The sequence below is a fragment of the Rhinichthys klamathensis genome, unplaced genomic scaffold, assembly GCF_029890125.1.
Source record: "Rhinichthys klamathensis goyatoka isolate OS25496 unplaced genomic scaffold, OSU_Roscu_1.1 h1tg000267l_1, whole genome shotgun sequence".
Classification (NCBI taxonomy): domain Eukaryota; kingdom Metazoa; phylum Chordata; class Actinopteri; order Cypriniformes; family Leuciscidae; genus Rhinichthys; species Rhinichthys klamathensis.
Window position 1 is genome coordinate 791,029 of NW_026606788.1, and position 27,985 is coordinate 819,013.

General features: G+C 45.7%; 1 protein-coding gene and 1 pseudogene across 2 annotated transcripts; both read left to right on the forward strand.

Annotated features, from left to right (window-relative positions):
• The first annotated feature begins 70 nt into the window (after nucleotides 1–70).
• On the forward strand, nucleotides 71–27,985 carry mfsd1 (major facilitator superfamily domain containing 1). Of its 2 annotated transcripts, XM_056267980.1 has the most exons (17): nucleotides 71–264; nucleotides 461–513; nucleotides 889–1,001; nucleotides 1,987–2,029; nucleotides 2,648–2,715; nucleotides 2,802–2,910; nucleotides 3,795–3,897; nucleotides 4,504–4,602; nucleotides 4,691–4,802; nucleotides 4,961–5,017; nucleotides 11,129–11,285; nucleotides 11,851–11,948; nucleotides 12,028–12,140; nucleotides 12,361–12,408; nucleotides 12,490–12,541; nucleotides 15,937–16,042; nucleotides 27,902–27,985. In XM_056267980.1, exons 1-17 carry the CDS (start codon nucleotides 111–113, stop codon nucleotides 27,959–27,961), a joined length of 1,545 nt encoding a protein of 514 aa, XP_056123955.1. In that variant the 5' UTR covers nucleotides 71–110; the 3' UTR covers nucleotides 27,962–27,985. The 2 variants fall into 2 exon arrangements, with proteins under 2 accessions (XP_056123955.1, XP_056123956.1); XM_056267981.1 differs by lacking the exons at nucleotides 15,937–16,042; nucleotides 27,902–27,985 and adding an exon at nucleotides 14,072–14,441 and having other exon boundaries at nucleotides 72–264.
• Nucleotides 17,354–17,470, forward strand: LOC130102094 (5S ribosomal RNA; annotated as a pseudogene).

Below are 27,985 nucleotides of genomic sequence, written 5' to 3' on the forward strand. Positions count from 1 at the left end.
AGGAAATGCGAGATTGTCCAAGTTAGAAAAAACTGTAGTGTTCCCTATTGATCACGTGACCCTCAGCTGCCTGTCACATGACTGCGCTAGTTTGAACCATAGGTTTGAACATGGCAGACAGAGAGGAGCAGCGGAGTCTCTTAGATGGAGATGATGAAGATGAAGAAGAAGATGAGGGGTCTCGGCACCTGAGCCCGCTGTGTGACCCGAGGCACCTGCTCCACCGGATCCTGGTGCTGGTCTTCATGTGCTTTCTGGGCTTCGGTAATAACACAAGCAATCCCGACGACAAGACACACACACCATCCACATATTCATCTCCATATAGCGTTATATTCGCACGATAGAGTGTCATTCACAGAGTGGTCTTACTATGTTGTTACCATGTTTGGGCTCAGTGGTGTCAGATTTCATGTGAAAGTGAAACTCACCGTGTTTACTGTTGTTGTCTGTGTTGCAGGGAGTTATTTCTGTTATGATAACCCAGCTGCGCTTCAGACTCAAGTCATACAGGTGTGTGTGGATTTAGGCTCAGTTCATGTCCTCTGAGAAAACATGCATAAGTATAATAAACCATGTAAGTTTATGGTCTACAGTAGCGTAATGTGTGTGTGATGGTTCTGGGCTCGCTGTTTTTGTATCAGCTGATGGAGAGGTGCAGGCTCACCCTGGTTTCCTCCACACAAACCCAGTTGTGTTTTTCATTGGGATTCGGATTATTACAGAAAATAAGCTCTACCTGAGTCTAGAAGGACTGAATGTGTAATAAAGTATCAGCTGAAAGAGTGTGTATTGCTGTCACTGATTGACAGGCGTCTCATCTGATCCTGATGTGTCTCTCTCTCTCTCTCTCTCTCTCTCTCTCTGTGTGTGTGTGTGTGTGTGTAGGATATGAGTCTGAACACGGCCTCCTTCATGCAGCTGTACGCCTGGTACTCGTGGCCTAACGTGTTCCTCTGCTTCCTGGGAGGCTTTCTGTTGGACCGGGTCTTCGGCATCAGGTCCAGTCCAGCACACACTCTCCTCAGCCTCGCACACACTCTCCTCAGCCTCGCACACACTCTCCTCGGCCTCGCACACACACTCTCCTCGGCCTCGCACACACACTCTCCTCGGCCTCAGACACACACTCTCCTCGGCCTCAGACACACACTCTCCTCGCCCTCAGACACACACTCTCCTCGCCCTCAGACACACACTCTCCTCGGCCTCGCACACACACTCTCCTCGGCCTCAGACACACACTCTCCTCAGCCTCGCACACACTCTCCTCGCCCTCAGACACACACTCTCCTCGGCCTCGCACACACACTCTCCTCGGCCTCAGACACACACTCTCCTCGCCCTCAGACACACACTCTCCTCGCCCTCAGACACACACTCTCCTCGGCCTCGCACACACACTCTCCTCGGCCTCAGACACACACTCTCCTCAGCCTCGCACACACTCTCCTCGCCCTCAGACACACACTCTCCTCGGCCTCGCACACACACTCTCCTCGGCCTCAGACACACACTCTCCTCGGCCTCAGACACACACTCTCCTCGGCCTCAGACACACACTCTCCTCGCCCTCAGACACACACTCTCCTCGGCCTCGCACACACACTCTCCTCGGCCTCAGACACACACTCTCCTCAGCCTCGCACACACTCTCCTCGCCCTCAGACACACACTCTCCTCGGCCTCAGACACGCACTCTCCTCGGCCTCAGACACACACTCTCCTCGGCCTCAGACACACACTCTCCTCGGCCTCGCACACACTCTCCTCGCCCTCAGACACACACTCTCCTCGCCCTCAGACACACACTCTCCTCGCCCTCAGACACACACTCTCCTCGGCCTCGCACACACTCTCCTCGCCCTCGCACACACTCAAGCTTCACTCATATCTCATGACATCTCCTTTGTTCATATGGCTGCTGGACTGTGAGTGTGTAATGCGCTCTTGAATGTCAGCTGACTAACTCTTGTGTTGTTCTAGGCTGGGGACTGTCATCTTTGCTCTGTTTGTGTTAATAGGGCAGGTAGGTCATCACACACACACACACACACACACACACACACACACACACACACATGCATAGATAGGGTTGGTAATCGAACATCGATTCCAATTCTGGAATTGAATACTTGAGTTCAGGAATCGGATACTTGTTATAAAATAAAAATGACGATTCCTCATTGATTTCGACTTTCGACTTTAAACCATCGAAGTGCGAGACGACTGCAGGCGTGTGTACCTATACTGGGCAACTCTTAAAGTGACAGCAGCTGCCGTCTCTAAACATTAACCAAACAACTAAACTTCTTGACTGAATAGCTTTTGTAACTATATTTATAATGTGTATTTTATTTATAAAGTGCAGTGTTATTTTACATGATTGATTAGTTTCTGAACCTGAATACTGAATCTTACATCTCTGTTTATTTCAGACGTTTCTTTGTTCAGTTGTGTCTGTTTGTTGCGATTGCAAATTTTAAAACGATACCCAATGCTCCGCATAGATCACATGTGCACTGTACTGCTGTTGCTCACTTTAGTGATGTCAATCACCCACAACACTCACGCAGCACAGTTTGACCTGTGTGTGTGTGTGTGTGTGTGTGTGTGTGTATTTATGAGTTGTACGGTTGTTTTGCAGATCATATTTGCGGCCGGTGCTCTGGCCAATCACTTCTGGCTGATGAACGTGGGTCGGTTTGTGTTTGGGTGAGCGTGTCTCCTGATTGAAAGCCTGTAGTTGTGGTGTGTGTGTGTGTGTGTGTGTGTGAACGCTGATCCTCTCTGCTGTGCAGCATCGGTGGAGAGTCTCTGGCTGTGGCGCAGAACACGTATGCCGTCAACTGGTTTAAAGGGAAAGAGCTCAACCTGGTGTTCGGCCTGCAGCTCAGCATGGCCAGACTGGTGAGTGTGTGTGTGTGTGTCAGAGTTTTATTGTGTGTTGAAGATCAGAAGCATCACGTGTTCAGACCTCTAACTACCTGATTAAACAGCTTGTTCATGTCGGTTCAGGGACAGAACGCAGTCGATGTGCAGCTTCATTCTCGGGTTTAAAATGATCGTTGACAAAAACGTATCAATGCTCAGGAAACAATTTACTGGTTATAAATATTTCATACTTGATGTGAATCTGTTCTGCATTTTATTAAAGAACAATATATATTCATATCTCTATGACAGTTATTATTAAACGCTACCCTTCAGAAGTTTGGGTTTGATGATGTTTTAGTGTTAGTTTTTTTTTAAACGCTCACCAGGGCTGCATTTATTTGATCAAAAATACAGTAAAAACTGTGAAATATTATAACAGTGTAAATCTATGTGAATATATAGTAGAGTAATTTATTCCTGTGATCAAAGCTGAATCCGCATCATTACTCCAGTCTTCAGTGTCACATGACCCTTCAGAAATCACTCTAATATGAGGATCTGATTGCTTAAGAAACATTTATGATTATTATCAGTCCATATTTTTGTGGAAACCGTCATACATTTTATGTTTCAGGATTCTTATATGAATAGAAAGCTCAAAAGAACAGCATTTATTATCTTTTGCAACATTATAAATGTCTTTACTGTCACTTTTGATCAGGTTAATGCGTCCTTGCAGCTCAATTTGGTGGATTAATGTGAAACTTCAGATGAAGTTCTGGTGATAATTCTGCAGAGAGCTGACAGATGTGTGCGTTACACGTCCATCCTAAATCAGTGGAGAGGGTTATTTCAGTGTGATCTCAGTGAATATGACTGACGTGTGTGTGTGTGTGTGTGTGTGTGTGTGTGTTCAGGGCAGCACGGTGAACATGAACGTGATCGGTTGGGTGTACGGCCGTATTCAGTCTCTGACGGGATCAGCGGGACACTCCACTCTCGGGATCACACTCATGATCGGTGGGTATCATACAATATCACAAATATCACACATATATATATCAGATATCACAAATATCACTGCGCTTTAAAACTGTGAGCCTGGAAATGAGTCTGATCTCAACCAGTCACAATGTTCCTTCATTAAACTTTTTCTCCAGTTGTTTTCGAGCTAGAAAGTGTGAGTTGAGCATCTATAAACTGAGTTAAGTGTTTCTGCGGATCGTGTCCTGACTCACACACACACACACACACACACACACACACATCAGATGATCAGTTACACCCACACACACCCTGGTGTGCCTCGTCTTTCACTTCTCCTTCTGCTGTCTCACTGAATCTCCCGTGTTTCTTCTCCTGTCTGGAGTGACGGCTCATGATCCAGACACGCGTGTTAACCCTGGCGAAGGCCTTCCTGCTGAAACACACAACTCTTCTTTTGAAACAGACACCAAGATCTCAACAATAGATTTCTTCTTTCCCGTTCAGCTCAGAATATCACATTCTTGTGGAATGAGAGGAACTGAAATGCTCAAAAGTGTACATCCCCTTATAGATGACAGCTGAGTGTGTGTGTGACGGTCTCTGTGATGTGTGTGTGTGTGTGTGTGTGTGTGTGTGCAGCGGCGTCCACGTGTCTGTTCTCGCTCACATGCGCTCTGGTGCTGGGGTTCCTGGACAGACGGGCAGAGAAGATCCTCAAGAAGGAGCAGGGCCGAACCGGTGAGATGATCCTGACTGTGATCTCAGAGAGTCCAGCACTTCAGCAGAGTGTGTTTTACTGAAGTGTGTGTGTGTGTGGCTCGTGTAGGGGAAGTCATCAAGCTGACTGACGTCAAGGACTTTCCCTTCTCTCTCTGGCTCATCTTCATCATCTGTGTGGCGTATTACGTGGCCATCTTCCCCTTTATTGGACTGGGCCAGTGAGTTTCTGTCCAGATGAATATTCATATAAACAAAAAACAACAGTAAACAATTTAAAACGAGTGTAAAACTTGACATAGACAGAAGAGAATCATCTGCACATCATTATGATGAGATTACGATGGATGGGTTTGAATGATGTTGTCTTTACAAACAGAGTTTTCTTCATCGAGAAGTTCAGCTTCACTACTGTCCAGGCCAGAGCCATCAACAGGTACACACACACACACACACACACACACACACACACATCAGGGGCGAGGCCAGAAATGTTAAAGTGGGTGGGCCTTCATAAAACAGGGTGGGCAGTGTAGCGTACGAAAACTACACGCCTAATCACCAAAAAAATTAATAAATAAATACAACGCAGCATAACGTTCCATAACAGCTAATAACAACATTTAAAGGGATACTCCACCCAAAAAGGAAAATTCTGTCATTTACTCACCCTCAAGTTGTTGCGTACCTGAATGAGTTTCTTTCTTCTGCTGAACACAAAGAAAGATATTTTGAAGAACGATTGGAACCAAACAGTTGAAAAAAAAATACTATGGAAGTCAATGGTGCCAAAGTTCCACTCGTTCTTCAAAATATCTTCCTTTGTGTTCAGCAGAAGAAAGAAACTCATTCAGATTTGCAAAAACTTGAGGGTGAGTATCACTATATGCACATATACTCTGTAACAAACACAATAACAGTTAATATTTTCTGTTAAGTAGGCCTATAAATATTAGCCTATATGAATTATTGTTAGAAGTTTCTTTACTAAAAATATTGAGAGAATTTTTGTATTTACAATACATACTTACATCTACCTTCCTTTACATGTCCTCTAGTATTAGATATTAGTCCTACAATATTAGTCTGAGACCACGAGGCTTTTGATTAAAAACGGAGAGGATCTCATCGTATCAAGTGTCTCTGTCAGTTCACGTTCAAAGGAGAGATAAATGTAGGCGTCCAGGAAGCATTGAGGACCGTAGACATGTTTTTATGCGGCTTGTAGTGGAGAACAGTCTTTCAACACTGCTTGATGTCATTGGCAGAGTAATCAGTGCTCGTATCATTTTGTTAACGTTTGGAAAGATGTCCTCAGGACTGTTATCCAATACGTCCATGAGGGATGTGAAGCCCTGTCGAGCATCCGCCTTCTGTTTCAGTTGCTGCATGAACACTGCAAGCTCAGCATCACCAATGTCTATGCTATAATGTTTGCATGCAACTGTTAGTGAGTCGATCAGTCAATGTCTCCAAAAGTTAGACCATGGCTAGTTTCTGAATACTCTGCAAATGTTTCTAGGATGGCATCGAGCAGTGTCGAGATCATGATGACTGAGCCCGACTTAGAGCCCCATCTAGTGTGCACGGACTGCTCTAACTTCAGGATCTAGGATCGCATCGAGCAGTGTCGAGATCATGATGACTGAGCCCGACTTAGAGCCCCATCTAGTGTGCACGGACCACTCTAACTCCAGGATCTAGGATCGCATCGAGCAGTGTCGAGATCATGATGACTGAGCCCGACTTAGAGCCCCATCTAGTGTGCACGGACCACTCTAACTCCAGGATCTAGGATCGCATCGAGCAGTGTCGAGATCATGATGACTGAGCCCGACTTAGAGCCCCATCTAGTGTGCACGGACCGCTCTAACTCCAGGATCTAGGATCGCATCGAGCAGTGTCGAGATCATGGTGACTGAGCCCGACTTAGAGCCCCATCTAGTGTGCACGGACCACTCTAACTCCGGGATCTAGGATCACATCGAGCAGTGTCGAGATCATGATGACTGAGCCCGACTTAGAGCCCAATCTAGTGTGCACGGACCGCTCTAACTTCAGGATCGCATACTCCAGGATCTAGGATCGCATCGAGCAGTGTCGAGATCATGATGACTGAGCCCGACTTAGAGCCCCATCTAGTGTGCACGGACCACTCTAACTTCAGGATCTAGGATCGCATCGAACAGTGTTGAGATCATGATGACTGAGCCCGACTTAGAGCCCCATCTAGTGTGCACGGACCGCTCTAACTCCAGGATCTAGGATCGCATCGAGCAGTGTCGAGATCATGATGACTGAGCCCCAATTAGAGCCCCATCTAGTGTGCACGGACCGCTCTAACTCCAGGATCTAGGATCGCATCGAGCAGTGTCGAGATCATGATGACTGAGCCCGACTTAGAGCCCCATCTAGTGTGCACGGACCGCTCTAACTCCAGGATCTAGGATCGCATCGAGCAGTGTCGAGATCATGATGACTGAGCCCGACTTAGAGCCCCATCTAGTGTGCACGGACCGCTCTAACTCCAGGATCTAGGATCGCATCGAGCAGTGTCGAGATCATGATGACTGAGCCCGACTTAGAGCCCCATCTATTGTGCACGGACCACTCTAACTTCAGGATCGCATACTCCAGGATCTAGGATCGCATCGAGCAGTGTCGAGATCATGATGACTGAGCCCGACTTAGAGCCCCATCTAGTGTGCATGGACCACTCTAACTCCGGGATCTAGGATCGCATCGAGCAGTGTCGAGATCATGATGACTGAGCCCGACTTAGAGCCCCATCTAGTGTGCATGGACCACTCTAACTCCGGGATCTAGGATCGCATCGAGCAGTGTCGAGATCATGGTGACTAAGCCCGACTTAGAGCCCCATCTAGTGTGCACGGACCACTCTAACTCCAGGATCTAGGATCGCATCGAGCAGTGTCGAGATCATGATGACTGAGCCCGACTTAGAGCCCCATCTAGTGTGCACGGACCGCTCTAACTCCAGGATCTAGGATCGCATCGAGCAGTGTCGAGATCATGATGACTGAGCCCGACTTAGAGCCCCATCTAGTGTGCATGGACCACTCTAACTCCAGGATCTAGGATCGCATCGAGCAGTGTCGAGATCATGGTGACTAAGCCCGACTTAGAGCCCCATCTAGTGTGCACGGACCACTCTAACTCCAGGATCTAGGATCGCATCGAGCAGTGTCGAGATCATGGTGACTGAGCCCGACTTATAGCCCCATCTAGTGTGCACGGACCGCTCTAACTCCAGGATCTAGGATCGCATCGAGCAGTGTCGAGATCATGATGACTGAGCCCGACTTAGAGCCCCATCTAGTGTGCACGGACCACTCTAACTCCAGGATCGCATACTCCAGGATCTAGGATCGCATCGAGCAGTGTCGAGATCATGGTGACTGAGCCTGACTTAGAGCCCCATCTAGTGTGCATGGACCACTCTAACTCCAGGATCGCATACTCCAGGATCTAGGATCGCATCGAGCAGTGTCGAGATCATGGTGACTGAGCCTGACTTAGAGCCCCATCTAGTGTGCACGGACCGCTCTAACTCCAAGCACTGCCACTCTGGATTCAACTCCTTTTGAATTTCCATAAATCATGCATGACGTCTGCTTCCAGTCATGAAGCCATGAACAGAATTCAGTGTTTCAAAGAACGTACTCGTGTGTCTAGATGCTTCTGCAACACTGCTGAGAACAAGATTGAGGCGATGTGAACAACAATGTACATAAACACCATGAGGGAAAGTACGTTTAAGGATGACCTGCACTCCGCCTTTTGCACCGGACATCACAGAGGCGCCGTCAAAGCAAAATCCCACTCACAATTCAGGGTCCAGGATAAGTGGTGCTGACACTTTAAAGTCCCCGTAAAGTCAAAATTTTGTATGTGTTCTGAGTTTGTCACACCACAGAAAAATGTGTTATTAGCCACCCTGCCAAATTTGAATGATAAAAAAAGCCAGCAAGTACATAAAATAAGCTATCAAAATCTTGAAAAAATGAGCAGTAGTCTCTGCTCTCAAAAGCTGGGGGCGTGTCCACTGGCTGCGCTGAAACCACGCCCACTCGCGGTAAAGCTACCGTCGCCACACTCAACTCTACAGCCGGAATAGATGCTCGCACGGTGGGCACGCACTGCCGATGATGGCACCAGTTGTCGGCGCGACGGGAGGATGAATGCCGAGGCGGAAGATAGTCGGTTCGGCCCCATTCACCAGTAACAACGGATCATCAGTAAATGTCTCAGTTGTCTCCGACGAAAGTTTATAAAACTATCCCGTGTAAAATGATCACTTACTTACAGAGGCTGGTTTTGGCTGTGATCCTCAGCTCTCCATCAAGGTCGGCTCTTCACAAAATTAATCCACTTCTTCTTGATGTAATCGTTTTTCGGAAATTTAAATAAGGACACCGATCTGTTTTGTATGTGATCCGGTGATCGCATCCAGGTAGTAGGCCTACGCTTTTCTGTGACGAAGGCATAGCTAGCTAGCAATCTGTAGGCTGCTGTAGTAACTAATAGTACTGACCGTAACTCACGATTGAGCGGCAAAACTGATGTGAATGTGCTCTATATTGTTAGGGGAGCGGACAGCCTCAGTGGCTCCAGTGCGTCATCAAGTAGGGGCGTGTCCGGGAGCTCAGGGGCTCCAGTGCGTCATCAAGTAGGGGCGTGTCCGGGAGCTCAAGGGCTCCAGTGCGTCATCGAGCCCCGTTTTAGCCCCGCCCAGAAAATCTGGAAAATAGCAATGGTGAAAAACTGTTTAACGGTCTAACTCCACAATTCAGCACTTCACAGTTCACAGTCTTTGTAATATGTTTTAGCAATACATTTCTAACATTTCTAATGTGTTTAGAATTTTTTTTTTAAATTGCCTTTACAGGGACTTTAAGTATTTTCTCTGAAATCGCATCAGCTGTCATTTCACATGTATCCAAAAAACCAATGGCCCTTTCTTTCACAAGACCTCCATGCAAGTATCGAATGCAAACTGCAACAAGCTCTCTTTTCGAGAGATCTGTACACCTGTCTGCCATAATGGCATAATATGTGTTCGGTGTCGCATGCAACTGTTCTTATCTTGTGCGGCCGACTCGAGTAAATCATTCTGAATATCTGAGCTCGTCATCGTCGCAGTTTTAGGCAGCTGGTCAAGGCGCTTTTGAATTTCCTGATCATATTTTCCCTGTTTAATGCTTCCTCGCTTTCTCTGTGACCACGCAATGGGATACAGGTCCTGTGGTGGGGTTCCAGAGACATTGGAAGTTGACTCTGTTGGTTCATTAGATGCCCCGTCTTTAATTATTGTCGACGTGCCAATCTCATTAGCAGGAAATGCAGATTGAGCTGCAGGTGGTCTAGCTTCATTTGTTGACGGCCCAGATTCATTGGTAGACCTGGTTTCTTCTGAAACATCCAATTTAGGCTTCTTAAAAAATCTACTGATTGTTATTTGCATCGCCATTTTCAAATTCAAATCTACAAATGCACGAATCGTACTATTATAATGTAATAGGCGGGACTAACAGGAACTGACGAATCATATTCACCTTTTTATTTTGACAAGTTTTTGCCTATTTTGACACTTAATCACTGGAGTCTGAATCAAGTCTGGAGTCTTTATCACTGGAGTCCGAGTCAAGTCTGGAGTCTTTATCACTGGAGTCTGAATCAAGTCTGGAGTCTTTATCACTGGAGTCGGAGTCCTTATCACTGGAGTCCGAGTCAAGTCTGGAGTCTTTATCACTGGAGTCTGAATCAAGTCTGGAGTCTTTATCACTGGAGTCTGAATCAAGTCTGGAGTCTTTATCACTGGAGTCTGAATTAAGTCTGGAGTCTTTATCCCTGGAGTCTGAATCAAGTCTGGAGTCTTTATCACTGGAGTCCGAGTCAAGTCTAGAGTCTTTATCACTGGAGTCTGAATAAAGTCTGGAGTCTTTACCACTGGAGTCTGAATAAAGTCTGGAGTCTTTACCACTGGAGTCTGAGTCAAGTCTGGAGTCTTTACCACTGGAGTCTGAATAAAGTCTGGAGTCTTTATCACTGGAGTCTGAGTCAAGTCTGGAGTCTTTACCACTGGAGTCTGAATAAAGTCTGGAGTCTTTATCACTGGAGTCTGAATCGAGTCTGGAGTCTTTATCACTGGAGTCTGAGTCAAGTCTGGAGTCTTTATCACTGGAGTCTGAGTCAAGTCTGGAGTCTTTACCACTTGAGTCTAGTCTGAGTTTACAGCAGTAAACTCAGTGATGTCAGTCACTGGACATGATGTTTAAAAGCTGCGCTGCTTTCCTTCATCCACCCACATCTGGAGAAGCGCTTTATTTTCACTATCTGTCAGATCTTTTACTGTAGCGTAATCGGCCTAGAGCAGTCGTGTTAACGGTTATGCTGCAACTTCAAATTCAACTAGTGATTTACCCCCTGTTCACACATGAGCCCAAAACAGTACAATGACAGTCATTTTTATTTGCTTTAGCGACTGAAAGTGCATGTGTGACACCGTTGGTCTTTAACCGTGCAGTATCGTGTACATCATCTCGGCGCCGGCGTCTCCTCTGCTGGGGTTTCTGGTGGACCGGACCGGGCGTAACGTGCTCTGGGTTATGCTGGCCGTCGTCACCACACTCCTCTCACACATGATGCTGGCCTTCACCTTCTGGAACCCCTGGATCGCCATGGTAAGCCCCCTATGTATGCGAGTTTGTGTGTGAGGGAGTGTGTGTGTGTGTGTCCGATCAGCCCCCAGATCCTGAACCCTGTGTGTGTGTGTGTGTGTGTGTGTCAGTGTCTCCTAGGCCTGTCTTACTCTCTGCTGGCCTGTGTGTGTGTGTGTGTGTGTGTGTGTGTCCGATGACCCCTCAGGTCTTTAACCCTGTGTGTGTGTGTGTGTGTGTGTGTGTGTGTGTCAGTGTCTCCTAGGCCTGTCGTACTCTCTGCTGGCCTGTGTGTGTGTGTGTGTGTCCGATGACCCCTCAGGTCTTTAACCCTGTGTGTGTGTGTGTGTGTGTGTGTGTGTCAGTGTCTCCTAGGCCTGTCGTACTCTCTGCTGGCCTGTGTGTGTGTGTGTGTGTGTGTCCGATGACCCCTCAGGTCTTTAACCCTGTGTGTGTGTGTGTGTGTGTGTGTGTCAGTGTCTCCTAGGCCTGTCGTACTCTCTGCTGGCCTGTGTGTGTGTGTGTGTGTGTCCGATGACCCCTCAGGTCTTTAACCCTGTGTGTGTGTGTGTGTGTGTGTGTGTGTCAGTGTCTCCTAGGCCTGTCGTACTCTCTGCTGGCCTGTGCGCTGTGGCCCATGGTGGCGTTTGTGGTGCCGGAGCATCAGCTGGGAACGGCGTACGGATTGTAAGTCTCTCCTCTGATGTTCCTCATCCTCTGCTGAAGATCATGCAGGTGTTTCTGACGCTCTGGTGTGTGTGTGCAGCATGCAGTCCATCCAGAACCTGGGTCTGGCCGTCATGTCGATGGCTGCGGGAAGCATCCTGGACAACAAGGGTTACCTCTTCCTCGAGGTCTTCTTCATCGCCTGCCTGTGCAGTGAGTATCTGCACACTAGGGCTGTCTGATTTCTCATTTCTTTCTTAAATATTAGCAAAATTCTAATTATATTGAAATTCTAAAGGCAATATTTTAAAAATGTACTGCATTGTCTCCTATTGTTGTGTAGTTTCTTAAAACTGTAGTTCTGTCATCCTGAATCAAATGCCTGTGATGATGAAACGGACTCCTGAAGAGTGTGTGTGTGTGTGTGTTTCAGTGGCTCTGCTCGCTGTGGTGTTGCTGTATCTGTACGATTATCACACAGGTAAGCTCAGCGATCACTCCTGATGAACTCGGCCTGTGACGGGCCGTTACTCACACACACTTCCTCTGCTTCTGTCCTCAGAGGGCGAGCTGAACCTGTCAGCCTCGACACGAGCCGAGCGACTCAAATCTGAGTGAGTAAACCTCTGTCCTTCACCTCAGACACGCATCTGGCCTCCTCAGGGCCAGGAACACACACACACACTTCTCACGCAGAGCCAGAGGCGTTGAGGGAACAGAAACTGTGGTTCCTCTGCTGGGAGAGAAAGCTAAAGGAAGTCAGGGAGAATCTCACACAGTGTCAAGAACACACGTTACTCAGATTTCACCCTGAACCGATTTCATGACAATTCGACACGTTTAACCGCCAACAACTCATTTTATGTGTGACTCGAGTGTCCGGATATTGTTTGGCGCTGCTGTGTGTTCTCTACAGGCAATCCAAGAGCAGTCCAGACTTTTAAATAGGGCTCCATTATTTTAGTAATCCTGTATTCTACAATTTATTCTATCAATTAATCGAGTAATCAGATTAAAAATTGTGGTAATAAAAATAGATCCAAGTGAACAACAGCCTTTAAAATGAACTGATATAAACATAACTTCTGTACACTACTATAATAAACGCTGCTGTTAGTTATTGTTGCTCTACGACACGATCAAATCCTTTAATATCGGCCAAACAACATATTTAATGCAAATTCGTAACCCTTAATATCTGGTCACTTCTGTAGGATAGAAGAGCCGGCGCTGTAATTCCCTGAGCGAGAACATGTGCGCGTCAACACACACACTCACAGCGAGAGTTTAACACACACACTCACAGCGAGAGTTTAACACACACACTCACAGCGAGAGTTTAACACACACACTCACAGCGAGAGTTTAACACACACACTCACAGCGAGAGTTTAACACACACACTCACAGCGAGTGTTTAACACACACACTCACAGCGAGAGTTTAACACACACACTCACAGCGAGAGTTTAACACACACACTCACAGCGAGAGTTTAACACACACACTCACAGCGAGAGTTTAACACACACACTCACAGCGAGAGTTTAACACACACACTCACAGCGAGAGTTTAACACACACACTCACAGCGAGAGTTTAACACACACACTCACAGCGAGAGTTTAACACACACACTCACAGCGAGAGTTTAACACACACACTCACAGCGAGAGTTTAACACACACACTCACAGCGAGAGTTTAACACACACACTCACAGCGAGAGTTTGGGCTTTATATTGAAGGTCGCATATTTAGAAACATATTTCTGTATTCTCGTGTGTTGGTGTAGATTTACAAACGTGTGACGTTACAAATCTTGTGAAATGACACACACACTGCGTTCCCAGATGAAGGTCAGCAACACACACTCACGCATGAGACCCGAGACGCTCCACATATAAACGATAACAGTGACACTGTGACACACACACCGCGGCGGCCTTCTGCGTTCCCGAACACGTTACTGGAAGCCTGTTATAACCCTGATCATGGGCCTGGTATAAAAATGCTGCTTTATGTAATATTTTCTTTTGACAGCATCACATATAATCCCACAATCCCTCTGTCAATGCCAGTGAACCCTTAAACACAAGATGGCCGAAGAGCTGAGAGAACTCATGTGTGTGTGTTGTGTTTCAGGTGACGGCTCTTCTGCACTGCGTCCTTCACTGAACACTTTCCCACATCACCCACAATCCTCTAGATGAGCACCGGACAGATGGACACCACACACACACACACACACACACACACACACACACAGAAAGCACTTTACACGATCCTGTGACATTATTCTCAGCAGTTTTAAAAAACAAATCTGTAATGCCAAAAAACTTTTATAATATGGCATTTTAATAATACTTTATGATATTGCTGCCATGTAATTACCCTGTAGGGCCTATACTTTTAACTCATGATTTTAATCAACAAACTGTGCCAGGGTAGGATGATTTTAAGCACTGTGTTATTGTAGTAATCTGTTAATTGTAATGGAAATAATGTCACAAGGTCCTAAAGTATTCTTGATGTATTCTTCCCCCTTTTCTCTCTCTCTTTCTTTCTTTCTTTCTTTCTTTCTTTCTTTCTTTCTTTCTTTCTTTCTTTCTTTCTTTCTTTCTTTCTTTCTTTCTTTCTTTCTTTCTTTCTTTCTTTTCCTTTGGGATGAAATATGAGGCACATTTCTTCATGAGGTCCAGCCGATGTCTCAGGGAAGCATCTTGACCATTATAAACATGGAGGAGCTTTCTGTGTCCGTAAGTTCAGGCGGGACCGCTTCTCTCTTGTCCTCGAGTCAGAGGCGTTTAGCACTGAGCCGGTCCTCCACACACGGCGAGCCTGTGCTGTCCCGCACCTGCATCAGGACACACTCGGACACACTCAGCTGCTCCTGTCTTAACTCGGCCTGTTTCTATTCTAGTTTCAGTTTTAATCGTTTCAGTCATTCTGGTTTGTTTGCACAGTAACATGGGATTCACTTGATTGATTTTATCCCCAAAGAACTGACGATTTAGCACCTGTCTTTGGGCCGGTCCACACAGAACGCGTTTGTGCTGTTAAAACCCTGAGACGAAAACAGCACAAGGTCTAGAGACACGTTTTTTAAAAAGGTGAACTTCTTTAACTTGAGCACTGTGTTTCTAGAATGCCGTGTAATGAGCGCAACGGTTAAAGACGTCCGTCTAGTGCGTCTACGTTGCAAAACAAAGGAAAAGTGTCTCAGTGGAATGGAGAACGCGTTCTATGTGAACGGCCCCTTGCTCATAGATATTGTAAATGGCATTTTATACTGACTTAAAAGCATTTTTCTTGGAAGATTTGTCATGTTATTATTTTAACTTTTTTTGCAATTTGTAATTGACTTCAGTCATGAAAGTCTAGATGGCGCAGGCTGATGGTCCTTTACATGGAATCTGTAAAGCAGTGACATCATTACGGCATGGCACAGCTGATTGGCTCAGCTGATCCTGCAGCCAATGAGATGCTTGCTCCACATTGAGTGTCAGCTGTAGGATAGTGTGCTGTTCCTCTGAAGCCCTCCGCCTTAAAACCATTTCAAGAGTTTACATGATTCAAATATATATAATCTATGTACAATTACATTTTGTAAGCGATTCATTTTGCTTTAAAATATAGTGGATTTTTTTTCTATCAGAAGTATTTGGGTTGAAATATGAGATATGACCCGGCATGTCGTTGACAGCGTCATGAGATGTATTGCCTATATATTCTGTGTCATTATACAGCTTCAGCTTCATCTCTGTGTAATATTTCATCTTCAGCGTGTAATGCTGTGTTTGACATACTGTTTGATATCAGTTGTTCTGAGCTAATGATCAAAGATGTCCAGCGCAGCTCGTGATGAAGGTGTGTGATTCTGAACACAGAGACTGGTCTCTCAGTCTGGCTCTCATGAGGAGAATAAACACATCAGATGTACTGGTTCGTTTTATAGTGTGTGTGTGTGTGTCAGATGTCAGTGTAGTGAAACTGCAGTTTTGTCTCAGGGGTGTCCAGCGTGTCCATCGGGAGACTGTGGAGGATCGAGAGCATCTGAAGCCTTTGTCCCCATTCGGTCTACGCAACCGCTATCTGTCCAGACTGGGCGTGCAGGTAACAGAGTAAACACACACACACACACACACACACATCTGGGAGTGCAGGTAACAGAGTAAACACATACACACACATCTGGGCATGCATGTAACAGAGAAAACACACTCACACACACACATCTGGGAGTGCAGGTAACAGAAAACACACACACATCTGGGAGTGCAGGTAACAGAAAACACACACATCTGGGAGTGCAGGTAACAGAGAAAACACACACACATCTGGGCCTGCAGGCCTACCCCCTGTTCGAATTAGGGACAGAAATATCAGTTTTGGGGGGGTCAGATAATTTTTCTGATATTGTGAAAAAATATAATTAGTTACAATACAAGTCAACTCCTATTTTCACTGTAGGAACATTTTAATGTAAAGCGATTTCAGACACCCCTATTGTGGACCGAACCATTTTTAACCACCGTGGCTAGAAGCAACGGAGATAGAGAACCAGGGTTCGAAATGAGGGGGGTCTGGGGGGTTCCCGGACCCTCCATAAGTAATTAGGGACCCCCCATAAAAATGTATTTATCCCTGACAAATATATTTTAACATTAAAAATGATTGTGAAAATTATAGGTCTTTAGTGACGTTTTATATTTATAAACGTAATTAATTTATTTCCTAGCGTGAGGCAGCAATCAGGGCAGCTATTAGCCGAGTGAGTTGTTGTTGTGGTGCTCCCGCTAATGTACGGACCGTAACAAAGTTGCGCTGTTGAGGCTCGCGCAGTTATTTATAACATATTAATTTATGGTTAAGAAACTATAGGCTATTGTTTTCCTGAATGCCATCACGATTGAAACCGAGATATTGATTTCATAACTGTTCAATAAACAAATAGTTAAAATTAAGTTACTTACATTTTTAGACGCAATGACTGTTTTTGTTCTGTTTCAGCAGCGAAAATAGTTCCAAACAACAGAACCACAGCGCATCTCAGAGCAACACTCATCCATGATTCATTACTGAATAATTCAGTCTTTTGAACTAATCGCTCGAGTCAAAGATTCAATTACACATTATTAAACCGCCTCTTTCTGAATAAATCAGCCGTTTGAACGAATTGTTTAAATGAATGACTCAATGACTCGCTCATTAAGACGGCCGCCTGCCGCCTCCCACTGGCGGTTTAGTTCCCTTTCGAACGGTCACTTCGTATTGCGTAGCTATACGCAGTGGGGAAACTCCTTTTCCTCGATTTACTGAAGCCTATACAGTATGTAAAAATGCACATCCAATGGCGTGGGCGATTCTGACGTGCAACCAAACCTCAAGCTACAGTGGCCCACGCCCGAGGAGCCGCCTCGTATGGCCAGCAGCCATATCACCCTGTAGCCCAAGACTGGTTGCCCATTGAAGCTAAGCAGGGCTGAGCCTGGTTAGTACCTGGATGGGAGACCTTCTGGGAAAACCAGGTTGCTGCTGGAAGAGGTGTTAGTGAGGCCAGCAGGGGGTGCTCACCCTGTGGTCTGTGTGGGTCCTAATGCCCCAGTATAGTGACGGGGACACTATACTGTCAAAGAGCACCGTCCTTCGGATGAGACGTTAAACCGAGGCCCTGACTCTCTGTGGCCCTTCTCGTAAAGAGTAGGGGTGTAACCCCGGTGTCCTGGCCACATTCCACCCATTGGCCCCTGCCAATCATGGCCTCCTAATAATCCCCATCCACTGAATTGGCTCTATCACTCTCTCTCCTCTCCACTTATAGCTGGTGTGTGGTGAGCGCACTGGCGCCGTTGTACTGTGGCTGCCGTCGCATCATCCAAGTGGATGCTGCACACTGGTGCTGATTGAGGAGAGACCCCCTGATATGATTGTAAAGCGCTTTGGGTGTACAGTAGTACATATGAAAGCGCTATATAAATGCCTCATTCATTCATTCATTCTCGTAGTCGGCTGGATGGATGGTTCCTGTCGGGGCGCCAGCAGACCCCTCGTCACAAACCGGCGCCATTTTACCCCGAGGTCCACGAGGAGCTCACCAAGGCCTGGCGCGCTCCATACTCAGCACGTGTGGGATCTGCAGTTTCCGCGACGCTCTCCTCCATGGATGGCGCAGCGGAAAAGGGTTATGAGTCTTTGCCGCCCCTCGAAGAGGCCGTGGCCGGTCATCTTTGCCCGAGCACTGCAGCTAGCTGGCGAGCTAGAGCCGCTCATCCCAACAAACCCTGCCGAAACACCTCAGCCCTCGCTGGATGCGCGTATTCCGCCTCCGGTCAGGCTGCTTCGGCCCTGCACACGATGGCCGTGTTGCAGGTCTTCCAGGCCAAACTCCTCCAGTCCATGGACGAGCCTGGTCCGGACCCGGAGACCTTTCGGGACCTGAGGAGTGCTACAGACTTAGCGCTGCGTGCTACTAAGGCTACAGCACAGGCCATCGGAAGGAACATGGCGAGCTTGGTCGTGCTCGAGCGCCATCTTTGGCTCAACCTCACGAGATCAAAGAAGCCGACAGAACTAGATTTCTCGACGCCCCGGTTTCCAGCTCCGGTCTCTTCGGCCCAGCGGTGAAGGGATTCTCGGAGATGTACACAGAGGCACAGAAAGCGTCCTAGGCCATGCAACACCTCTTGCCGTAACGCTCAAGCTCCGTGACCAGCAAGCCCAAGCCACCAAAGTTGACCTTTTCGCCTCGAGAGCCAATACCCACTGCAGGGTGTTCTTCTCGAAGAACAGGGACGCGCTGGCTCATTCCTGGTTCAGCCGCCCCCTTTACGCTTTTCTCCCCGTCTCGATGATCCCACAAGTCATCGAGCGGGTCAGGGAGAGCGGATGCCCAGTCCTTCTGGTGGCTCCTCTCTGGAAATCCAGACCATGGTTTCCGGAGCTGGTTCAGTTGTCAGACACGATCCCCTGGCCTGTTCCAATGAGGAAGGATCTCCTCACACAGGCCAACGGAACGATATGGCATCCCCGACCCGATTTATGGGCCCTCCATGTGTGGCCCCTAAACGGGTACCCGGGGACCTTCCTGACAGGGTCTTAAGCACTATCTCTGAAGCAAGGGCCCCGTCTACTCGGCGCCTTTATGCTTTGAAGTGGTCGGGTTTTTCCAGCTGGTGCTCGAATAATCGTATTGACCCAGAGTCATGTGAGGTTTCTGTGGTGCTCTCCTTCCTGCAGGAGCTACTGGACGTGGGCCGCACCCTGTCCACGCTCAAAGTGTACGTGGCAGCCATCGCAGCGCATCATGCTCTGGTGGCTGGCCAATCACTGGGAAGAAATTACCTGGTGGTAAGGTTTCTGAAAGGTGCTAGGAGGATTAACCCCTCCAGGCCCCCTTCGGTGCCGCCTTGGGACCTCTCCACGGTCCTTAGGGCCCTGACGGGGCCACCTTTTGAGCCGCTCCAGTCGGTTGATCTAAAACCACTCTCGCTAAAGACTGCTCTCCTGTTGGCATTGGCATCTATCAAGCGAGTGGGAGATCTGCAGGCCCTCTCAGTGAGTCCTGCATGTTTGGAGTTTGGAACAAATGACTCCAGAGTCATCCTCAAGCCCAGACATGGTTACGTACCCAAGGTGCTCTCAACGCCGTTTAGAGCACAAGTTATTACACTGTTAGCCCTTCCCCCTTCTGCCGAGGATGGGGAGGTTAATCTTCTCTGCCCTGTCAGGGCGCTGAGAATCTATCTGGAGCGTTCTGCGTCTTTTAGACAATCAGAACAGCTGTTTGTCTGCTTTGGTGGCCGATCTAAGGGTGATCCAGTCACTAAGCAAAGACTGTCTATATGGATAGTGGATGCCATTTCTATGGCCTACACCTCAGTGGGTGTCTATATGGATAGTGGATGCCATTTCTATGGCCTACACCTCAGTGGGTCAGGTTTGCCCCATTGGTATCAAGGCCCATTCGACCAGAGGCATGGCCTCGTCGTGGGCTTGGTCATCTGGTTTTCCCATTCAAGATATTTGTGATGCGGCCGGCTGGTCCTCGCCTTCCACATTTATGAAGTTCTATAATATGGAGGTGCCTTCCCTGCAGGCGAAGGTACTTTCGGTATGATTAAGATCCGACGGGGTCTGGTCTTGTCTACAAAAATTACTGTGCATAATCACATACATGTATGTGATTATGCACAGTAATTTTTGTTACTACCAATATATATATATATATATATAAAACCCGCTTCGGCCGGTTATAAATTTGTACTAATAATCCCGACAGTGTCTGGTTTTGTTAGTATATTCTGTTAGTTGTTACTGACTCATATATATTATTCAGGCCCGACAGTGTCTGGTCTGTTATATATATAATTATATAATTGGGTTCTGGCTTGTTCTGTTAGCTCAGGGGTCCTGAGTTCCAGTGCAACCAGTTACTTAGGCTGCGGCGTTTTGCATGGTGTCCCCATTGCGTATAGCCACGCAATATGAATTAACCGTTCGAAAGGGAACTACTCGGTTACTATCGTAACCTCAGTTCCCTGAGAGAGGGAATGAGTATTGTGTAGCCGGCCGCACTATGGTAACTAGTGAAGTTGTCGCTTCAGTCGTATAAACCTGCTATAATGGCGAATTCGGGGGTCTTTTATAGGCTAGGCCACGCCCCCTCGGTGGGCTCTGACATTGGGCTACCTCATTGGTCGCACGTCAGATTCGCCCACGCCATTAGATGTGCAGTTGCTGCAGCACAGCCTATGAGCGAGCCAGACGCTCAGTGTGTTAGCTGTGCAGCTGCAAATGCGTTTTACATATAAGCTTCAGTAAATCGAGGAAAAGGAGTTTCCACTGCGTATAGCTACGCAATACTCGTTCCCTCTCTCAGGGAACTGAGGTTACGATAGTAACAGTAGTTTCAAAGTATCATTCTTTTCAATGTAAATTATTTAATTTGATTGGTAACAGCCACTAGGCTAGGCTGTCTTATTAATTTAATTGAATGTAGCCTATTAATAAAATGTAAGAATTTGAAATGAAATACATTAAATAAAATTAGGGGAAAAGTGCCCTTTATAAGAAACAATAAATTATTCAGATAAGAGTGTTTTCAAAAATGAAACATTGACAATTTAAGTTTAAAGGGAGTAAAGCCTCTGTTTAGGCTATAAAGGAAATGTAATTTTGCCAAAAGAAGAACTTTTAATTTAAATAAATGTTCATTTTAAATCAGCCTACTTCAGTGTGATATGTTACCATATTATCATGCTTAATTGAATAATTGTAATGTGATGATCAGATGCAGATATCTAAATCAAAGAATATGGGTGGTTGGCGGGTGGATTATTATTTATTTTTAACAACAGATTCGGGTGACTCAAAGTGCACCAGATTAATGAATTTATCTTTAAAATGTACAAAATTTTCTCCCATTTTGAGCCAGGAAAAACCCTGACATTGGTCCATATTATCTTGCCTACAGTAGGTTACATAGTGTAGCAAGGTAGTCTTCAGAATTTTTTATCATTTTATAATTACATACATTTTAGGGGACCCCCCAAGAGTCATAAGTCATTTCGAACCCTGGAGAGAACTATATGAGATCTATGATCTAGAGATATATGACCATGATGGTCATAGAAGAAGTGAAGGAGCAGTACCCCACAGCTGGTAACTGAGAAAACACACACACACACACATCTGGGCGTGCAGGTAACTGAGAAAACACACACTCGCACATCTGGGCGTGCTGGTAACAGAGAAAACACACACACACACACACATCTGGGCCTGCAGGTTACCGAGAAAACACACACTGAAATATCCGATGCTTCTGCACAAACCAGCGCTTTCCACAGGGTTCGTACAAAATGCTTAAAATGTAATTTTAAAAAGTAATTGAATTTGACGTTTTGAATTTTAAGTCCTGGAAAACCCTTGAAAACAACCATATTTATAAAAAGTGCTTTTTTTTTATTTTTTATTTTTTTATTACAGGGACAGTGCATATTCATAAACATTACTGTCAATATGCCAGAATTAGCCTAAAGGCTATTTTTCATCTGCAGTCCCTAGACAGATGGTAAAAGTCACCCTAAAAGAGATTACATATTACATTGCATTAAAAAATTAAAAATACATTTAGTAAAAATATCTATTACATTAGACTGTTAGAGTCTGTGTTCTCCATAAAAGCTCTCTTTAATTCTAACTTGCTTCAGTAAAGTTACAGGTGGATATAGAGATGTGATTCTACATAAGGAAATAATAATTAATAATATATTTTCTTAGTATAGTCACAACAAACATTAATCATACATAATACACTAAATAGTTATTAGATTGTCTCTTAATGTAGAAGTGTTCAAAAAGACAATAATATGCTCTTAAAGAAAATATATGGAAACGATATAAAAATGAGCTGTAGCACACATCATATGAATCTAAAATTCAATATAAACCGTAATAATAATAAAGGTAAATCATTTTCCTTACAGAGCAAACAACCAAGTTGCCATTACTTACCAACAATTACAATGCAAAACTTAAATGTAAGCATTAACTGTATGTGTGGCTAACAGGCGGTAAACAAAAGGTGTCCTTCAACGGTAAACAGTCCGAGAACACAATAAAGTTGATCATCCTCACAAACATATACATATAGTGCGTAAATATGATAGTACTCACAATAACTCTGCACGCACAAATCCACCAAAGCAAGATTAATTTAGCAAACAACACTCAAAGTCCTGGTTTCCTTATGCCTGTCGCATCACTACAAATGAAAAGACTTCTGCATAAGAGCGCAATAGTTTTTTAGGCAGTCATGATGATAATAGTCTTTTAGCGCCCTCTGCTGGACTGGCTTGCACTTTACTTTTCAACAGCCACCCACAAATTTGCAGTTATTGGGGATTATTTTCCCCATCATCCGAGATCGTGGGTAGGCGGATCAGACGGCTGACAGGTCTGACAAAGGTCTGGTCATTCACCTTAACTTCTGCTGTACATAATCGCCCATCGGCTCTTGCGAACACAATGCTAATCCGTCCAGTTGGCCATAGTGCTCTGGGCAGTTGAGGGTCCACTATGAGTACCACTGTGTTTGCTTGCAGGGGATCTGTGTCTGTTTGCCATTTCTCCCTAATTTGCAGGTAACAATGCAGGCAAATAGTTTTTTAATAACTGTGACCAGAATCTGTCAGCAAGGACTTGACAGGCCCTCCATCGCCACCAACTGAGTAGATTGGAGTCATGGTAAATGGTTTGTGGCAATGAAGGATCTACCCGCCCCATCAAAAGGAGATTTGGGGTAATTGGGTCTGGGTCAGCCACATCAGAGGAGACATAACCTATGGGCTTGGAATTCAGGATTCCCTCAATTTCAATAAGGATGTTGTTGAGCATTTCCTCAGTCACAATCTGGGCATTGAGTGTGGCATTTAAGGCTGTCTTTATGGAACGTATCTCCCTCTCCCAGGTACCTCCAAAGTGCGGTGCATTGGGGGGTTGAAGATGAACTTGATCTGGTGCACAGCCAGGTCAGTTTGCAATGAAGAGTGCATGGTTTTGAAAGCGTCATGGAGTTCTCACTCACCTCCTTTAAAATTAGTCCCTTGGTCGGACAGTAATAGGGAATATGTCGAAAGTCGCATGACCATGACCAAACCGGAACACTGGTCTTATCACATCCGCTCGTCAGAGAAAGTGTATTAACAGACGCCGATATCTATGGACTTTTAAGGTAAAAGGTAAGGTGATGAATGAAACCTGACTCCTGTTGCTGATCTGTGCGGCGACTCTCGTTCGGCTCACGGTTTATTAAGCAGACATGTTCAGTTTAATAATGTCTGTTCTCTAACTGAACTAAATGATTTTATAAAAATTATAAAATTCAGTTGCACACTCTCAAATTTTGGTCGCAAAATGCAACCATTTGTTCGCAGTCTGGAGCCCTGGTTAGTGTGAAGAAGAAAAATGAAAAAACTTTTAGATATCAATCTGCATATGCGAGGGACATTGGTTATGCTCATCTTTGCTTGCTCCTTTTAAGTGATCTCTAGTAAAACAGCTAATTTTTCACGTAGCACATACAAAAGACCTGAACCGGAAGCGATGCGATCAGTTATACAGAATACGGAAGTTAAGTTGCACATAACCCCTATTCAGCAGGCTTGCCTCGCAAGAAATGAACCTCCTCAGTGCCATTAGAAAGGAGTCGGTGTCTAGACTGGTCAAAACTAAAATGTGGACTGCTCTTGTAGTTAAACATTTAAATATGATCCCCATCTCTTTTCGTTGCGGTGACCTTTTTTAACTAGGAAAAGGCCTAAGCAGTCTATTTCAGTAGAGAAGAATGCAGGGCGCTGCAAACGAAGGCGGCAGGAGTTAGATCTGCCATCTGAGGAAGAACTGGGTGGGCTCTCCATCTCTGGGACTCCAGACAGGCACGTTGCTCTTTCAGAACAGCTTCACGACCCCGAAGTATCCAGTACTTGAGCCGTAATTCCCCAAAAAGTCGTTCAGAACCAGGGTGTTTTAAGTTATTGTCAACATGCTGAATGAGCATTCTAGTCGCTGAGTGCTTTGGATCCAGAACAATCGGATGAACTATTTCTGGTTCCACCTGGTTACATCTACGTACTCTGCCATCAACACGAATGATGTGCACTTCTTTGTCAAGTTCAAGTGCCAGCATTGTTAAACGGCATGATGATGGTACTGATTTACCAACAGTAAGACTGGAAAACTCTCTAGTTGAGCAGCTCATAGGACCTCCAATTAAGCTTTCTGATAGGTTTCAGCCATAGGACTTTGTGAATCAGATATGGTTGCCTTGTGAAGGTACTCTGCAGTGGCCTTCACTAGGTCTGTAAAGCACTCCAGTAGGGTCTTTCCCCTTTGATGTCATCAGCTGGGTTGTTCAAGGAGTCAACATAACACCAGTTCTACCAGAAAGACTCAGGAGATAAAATGATATAACGAAAGCATATATTTATTAACAGCCCAGCAAGCAAATATTTATAAAGTTCTTTGGCGTAGGCCCCGTCTGCAGCGCGCAATCCAAGGGTAGCGGACTCTGCATTTCCTGACTGAAGACGAAGGCAGGGGCGCAGCCGACTCTCGGGAGGTATGGGAAGGGACCATCCTGGTGATGGTGGAGGGGAAGGGACCATCCTGGTGGTGGTGGAGGGGAAGGGACCATCCTGGTGGTGGTGGAGGGGAAGGGACCATCCTGGTGGTGGTGGAGGGGAAGGGACCATCCTGGTGATGGTGGAGGGGAAGGGACCATCCTGGTGGTGGTGGGGGAGGGTGGAGGGCTTAGGGACCATCCAGGTGGTGGCAGGGAGGATGGAGGTAATTGTTTCCGTCAGCATCTGCAAACTCAGACATGTGTAAGTTCCGATCTTTTATACTGCAAGCATTAGAACATGAGTGGTTAGATGTAAAGGTAATAAGTGACGTAACGATTGAGTTTTCCCGGCAGAACTTGCGCTAAAGCTTTCATTTTCTGGTATAAGTCAGATCCTGGATCTCAGCAACTCGTTTCCCTACAAATACCTTGAAGTCATGAGTCTGTCCACTGGATAATTTGGGCATTGTTCACTGTTAGTTCCCTCTGCAACACTTGGGCAAGTTGGGGACAAGCTTTCCTGTAGTTCAAACAGTAACGCCACGGTCATGGGTTCGATTCCCAGGGAAAGCAAGAACTGATAGGAATATAAATGTGTACCTTGAAATGCAATGTAAGTCGCTTTGGATAAAAGCTTCTGCCAAATGCATAAATAAAATGAGGCAGGCCATAGCTCTAGCCTGGGCATTGAAAGTTGTTTCTTGGGAGCTACTCGCGATCGGGCAGTAATGAATGCCACCTCATCATGGCCGTGTGGATTCTCAGCACGCAGATATACAACAAGCCTGTAGGCCCTCTCTGAAGCATCATAGAAGATTTTGTCTTCATTGTTGCAGCTGGGGTGGTCTAGTTTGAGGCTTACATAATAGCAAGGCAAAAAGAGTTTTTCCAGATGTTGGAGTTCGCTCTCCCAAGTTTTCCAAGCTTTAAGAATATCACCAGGAAGCAGTGGGTCATCCCATTCTCTCTCACTATTCCACAACAGTTGAACAAGAATCTTGGCTTTTGTTGTGAAAGGGGGGATTAACCCCAGTGGGTCATACTGGCTGGCAAGCACCCTGTAGATGTTTCTCATTGTTGTAGGGCTTGCTTCTTGCAGATGGGACTTGTATGTCAGGGGGATCTGACCTACACCTCCAGCTGAAATCTGGGATGTTGCTTGCCCATTGCCTTAATTCAAAGCCTCCTCCACTAGCCAGTAGCTCTCTCACCTTGTTGACTGATCCTTTAGCTGATTTAGGGGAAGAGGAGCTCTGGAGCCAATTGTCCGCATAAAAGTGTCTTTCAAAAGCATCCCCCACATCATCTCCTACTTGACTGTGATCAGTGATGTGCCTCTGAAGTGCATATGTGGCACAGCATGGGGAGCAAGTTGTCCTAAATGGCAGGAATTGCCATTCGTATACACTAGGAGGGTTGTCTCTCTGCATATCACGCGACAGGAACTGTAAGAGTGGTCTGTCCTCGGGAGTAGCCTCACCTGATGAAACAAACCTTTTAATGGCACTGCTGACAGCTCTGAATCACAGCAGGACACCTAGCAGAGAAGAGCTTAAATTGGGACCAGGCAGGATCAATTCATTACAATTGTTTGCTTGATGGGTAAAGAAACAGTTGAACATAATTCGTTATTTCTCATTTCTCATCGAGTCACCATGTGATGCGGGATGAACCATGACTCTCTAGAAGACTCCCACATTTCTTGACTCACGTTTGTGGTCTATCCAGCCTGTTCAAGTGTCTGGATTTCTGAGCTGTATGCTGTGGCATGGTCTAGATCCCGGAGGAGGCGCTTCTCTGTACTCCACAGATTGGCAAGGACTGAAGTTGGTGAGGCAGACAAAGTTGGCATGGACTGCATAAACTGGTAAAGGTGTGGCATATCGCCTAACTCCGTTTATGTTCACTCGAACTGTCTTCGCCTGTAAGAGTTCCATTGCAGTCTGATCCTGTCGAGACCTTGCCACCAGCTTTTCACTCTTGTATGCAAGATGGCGAGCTGCCAAAGCTTTGTGATGCAGCTCAGCTGATGGGGAGAGTGTTGTGGTGAACACACATGTTTGGGTTCCATTCTGCTGTGGTAAGCACTTGGTTGGGCCTTGAAGTGTCCAGCCGAGTCTAGTCTGAACCACCACGGGCCCCCCAGGTGGACCTAACCCTACTGGCTGGATTGGGGTTATTAAAGGGATAGTTCACTCAAAAATGAAAATTAGCCCATGATTTACTCACCCTCAAGCCATCCTAGGTGTACATGACATACTTCTTTCAGACGAATACAATCTGAGTTATATTTAAAAATGTATATATTAATGGCTTGCTCTTTTTCAACAACAATATATGTGAAATTAGTGTTTCATTTTATCGATCAAACAATCTTTGCACACAAAATCAACGTTGCAACCCGACTGCTATAGATATAGAGCCATTTTGCATGGCTATGAGCTTGATATTGCTCATACTGTATAAATATCCAAGTATAAATACAGCTTTCATTCAAAGTTGCCACAGTCATTACTTGTTGCACTTTATTTGTACCATTGTTTTATTAGTTTATTTTTGTTTATCTATTTACCTTTTTTGAATTTAAAAGATAATAACGATATTGTTTGATAAGGGGATCTCTAATTGTAGTCCTTGAAAACCAAAAAGTTGTGCTTAAAGTCCTGGATTTTATTTTACAGTGTCTGTACGAACCCTGTTTTCAGGATTGATTTGTCACACAAACCTCCAGCTATAGGACGTACCCTAACAAGCACTAGCAACCATGAATGCAGGATTATTTCTAATTGTACATAAATCCTATAATGCTTGTCATCTTCTTTGAAAGTCATTGGATGTTCTGTCAACAGATGCCGGACCACTGCTCCCCACATCTGTCTTCACTGGCCTACAGGAGTCTGCTCAAATGAGTGTGTGTGTGTATCTGACTGTAT

What these genes read in the sequence shown, in the direction of transcription:
- mfsd1 (XM_056267980.1), top strand. Translation starts at nt 111, where the DNA reads ATGGCAGACAGAGAGGAGCAGCGGAGTCTCTTAGATGGAGATGATGAA. An exon ending in TTCAGACTCAAGTCATACAG is followed by an intron (nt 514 to 888) that starts GTGTGTGTGGAT and finishes GTGTGTGTGTAG; the next exon opens with GATATGAGTCTGAACACGGC. An exon ending in GACCGGGTCTTCGGCATCAG is followed by an intron (nt 1,002 to 1,986) that starts GTCCAGTCCAGC and finishes GTGTTGTTCTAG; the next exon opens with GCTGGGGACTGTCATCTTTG.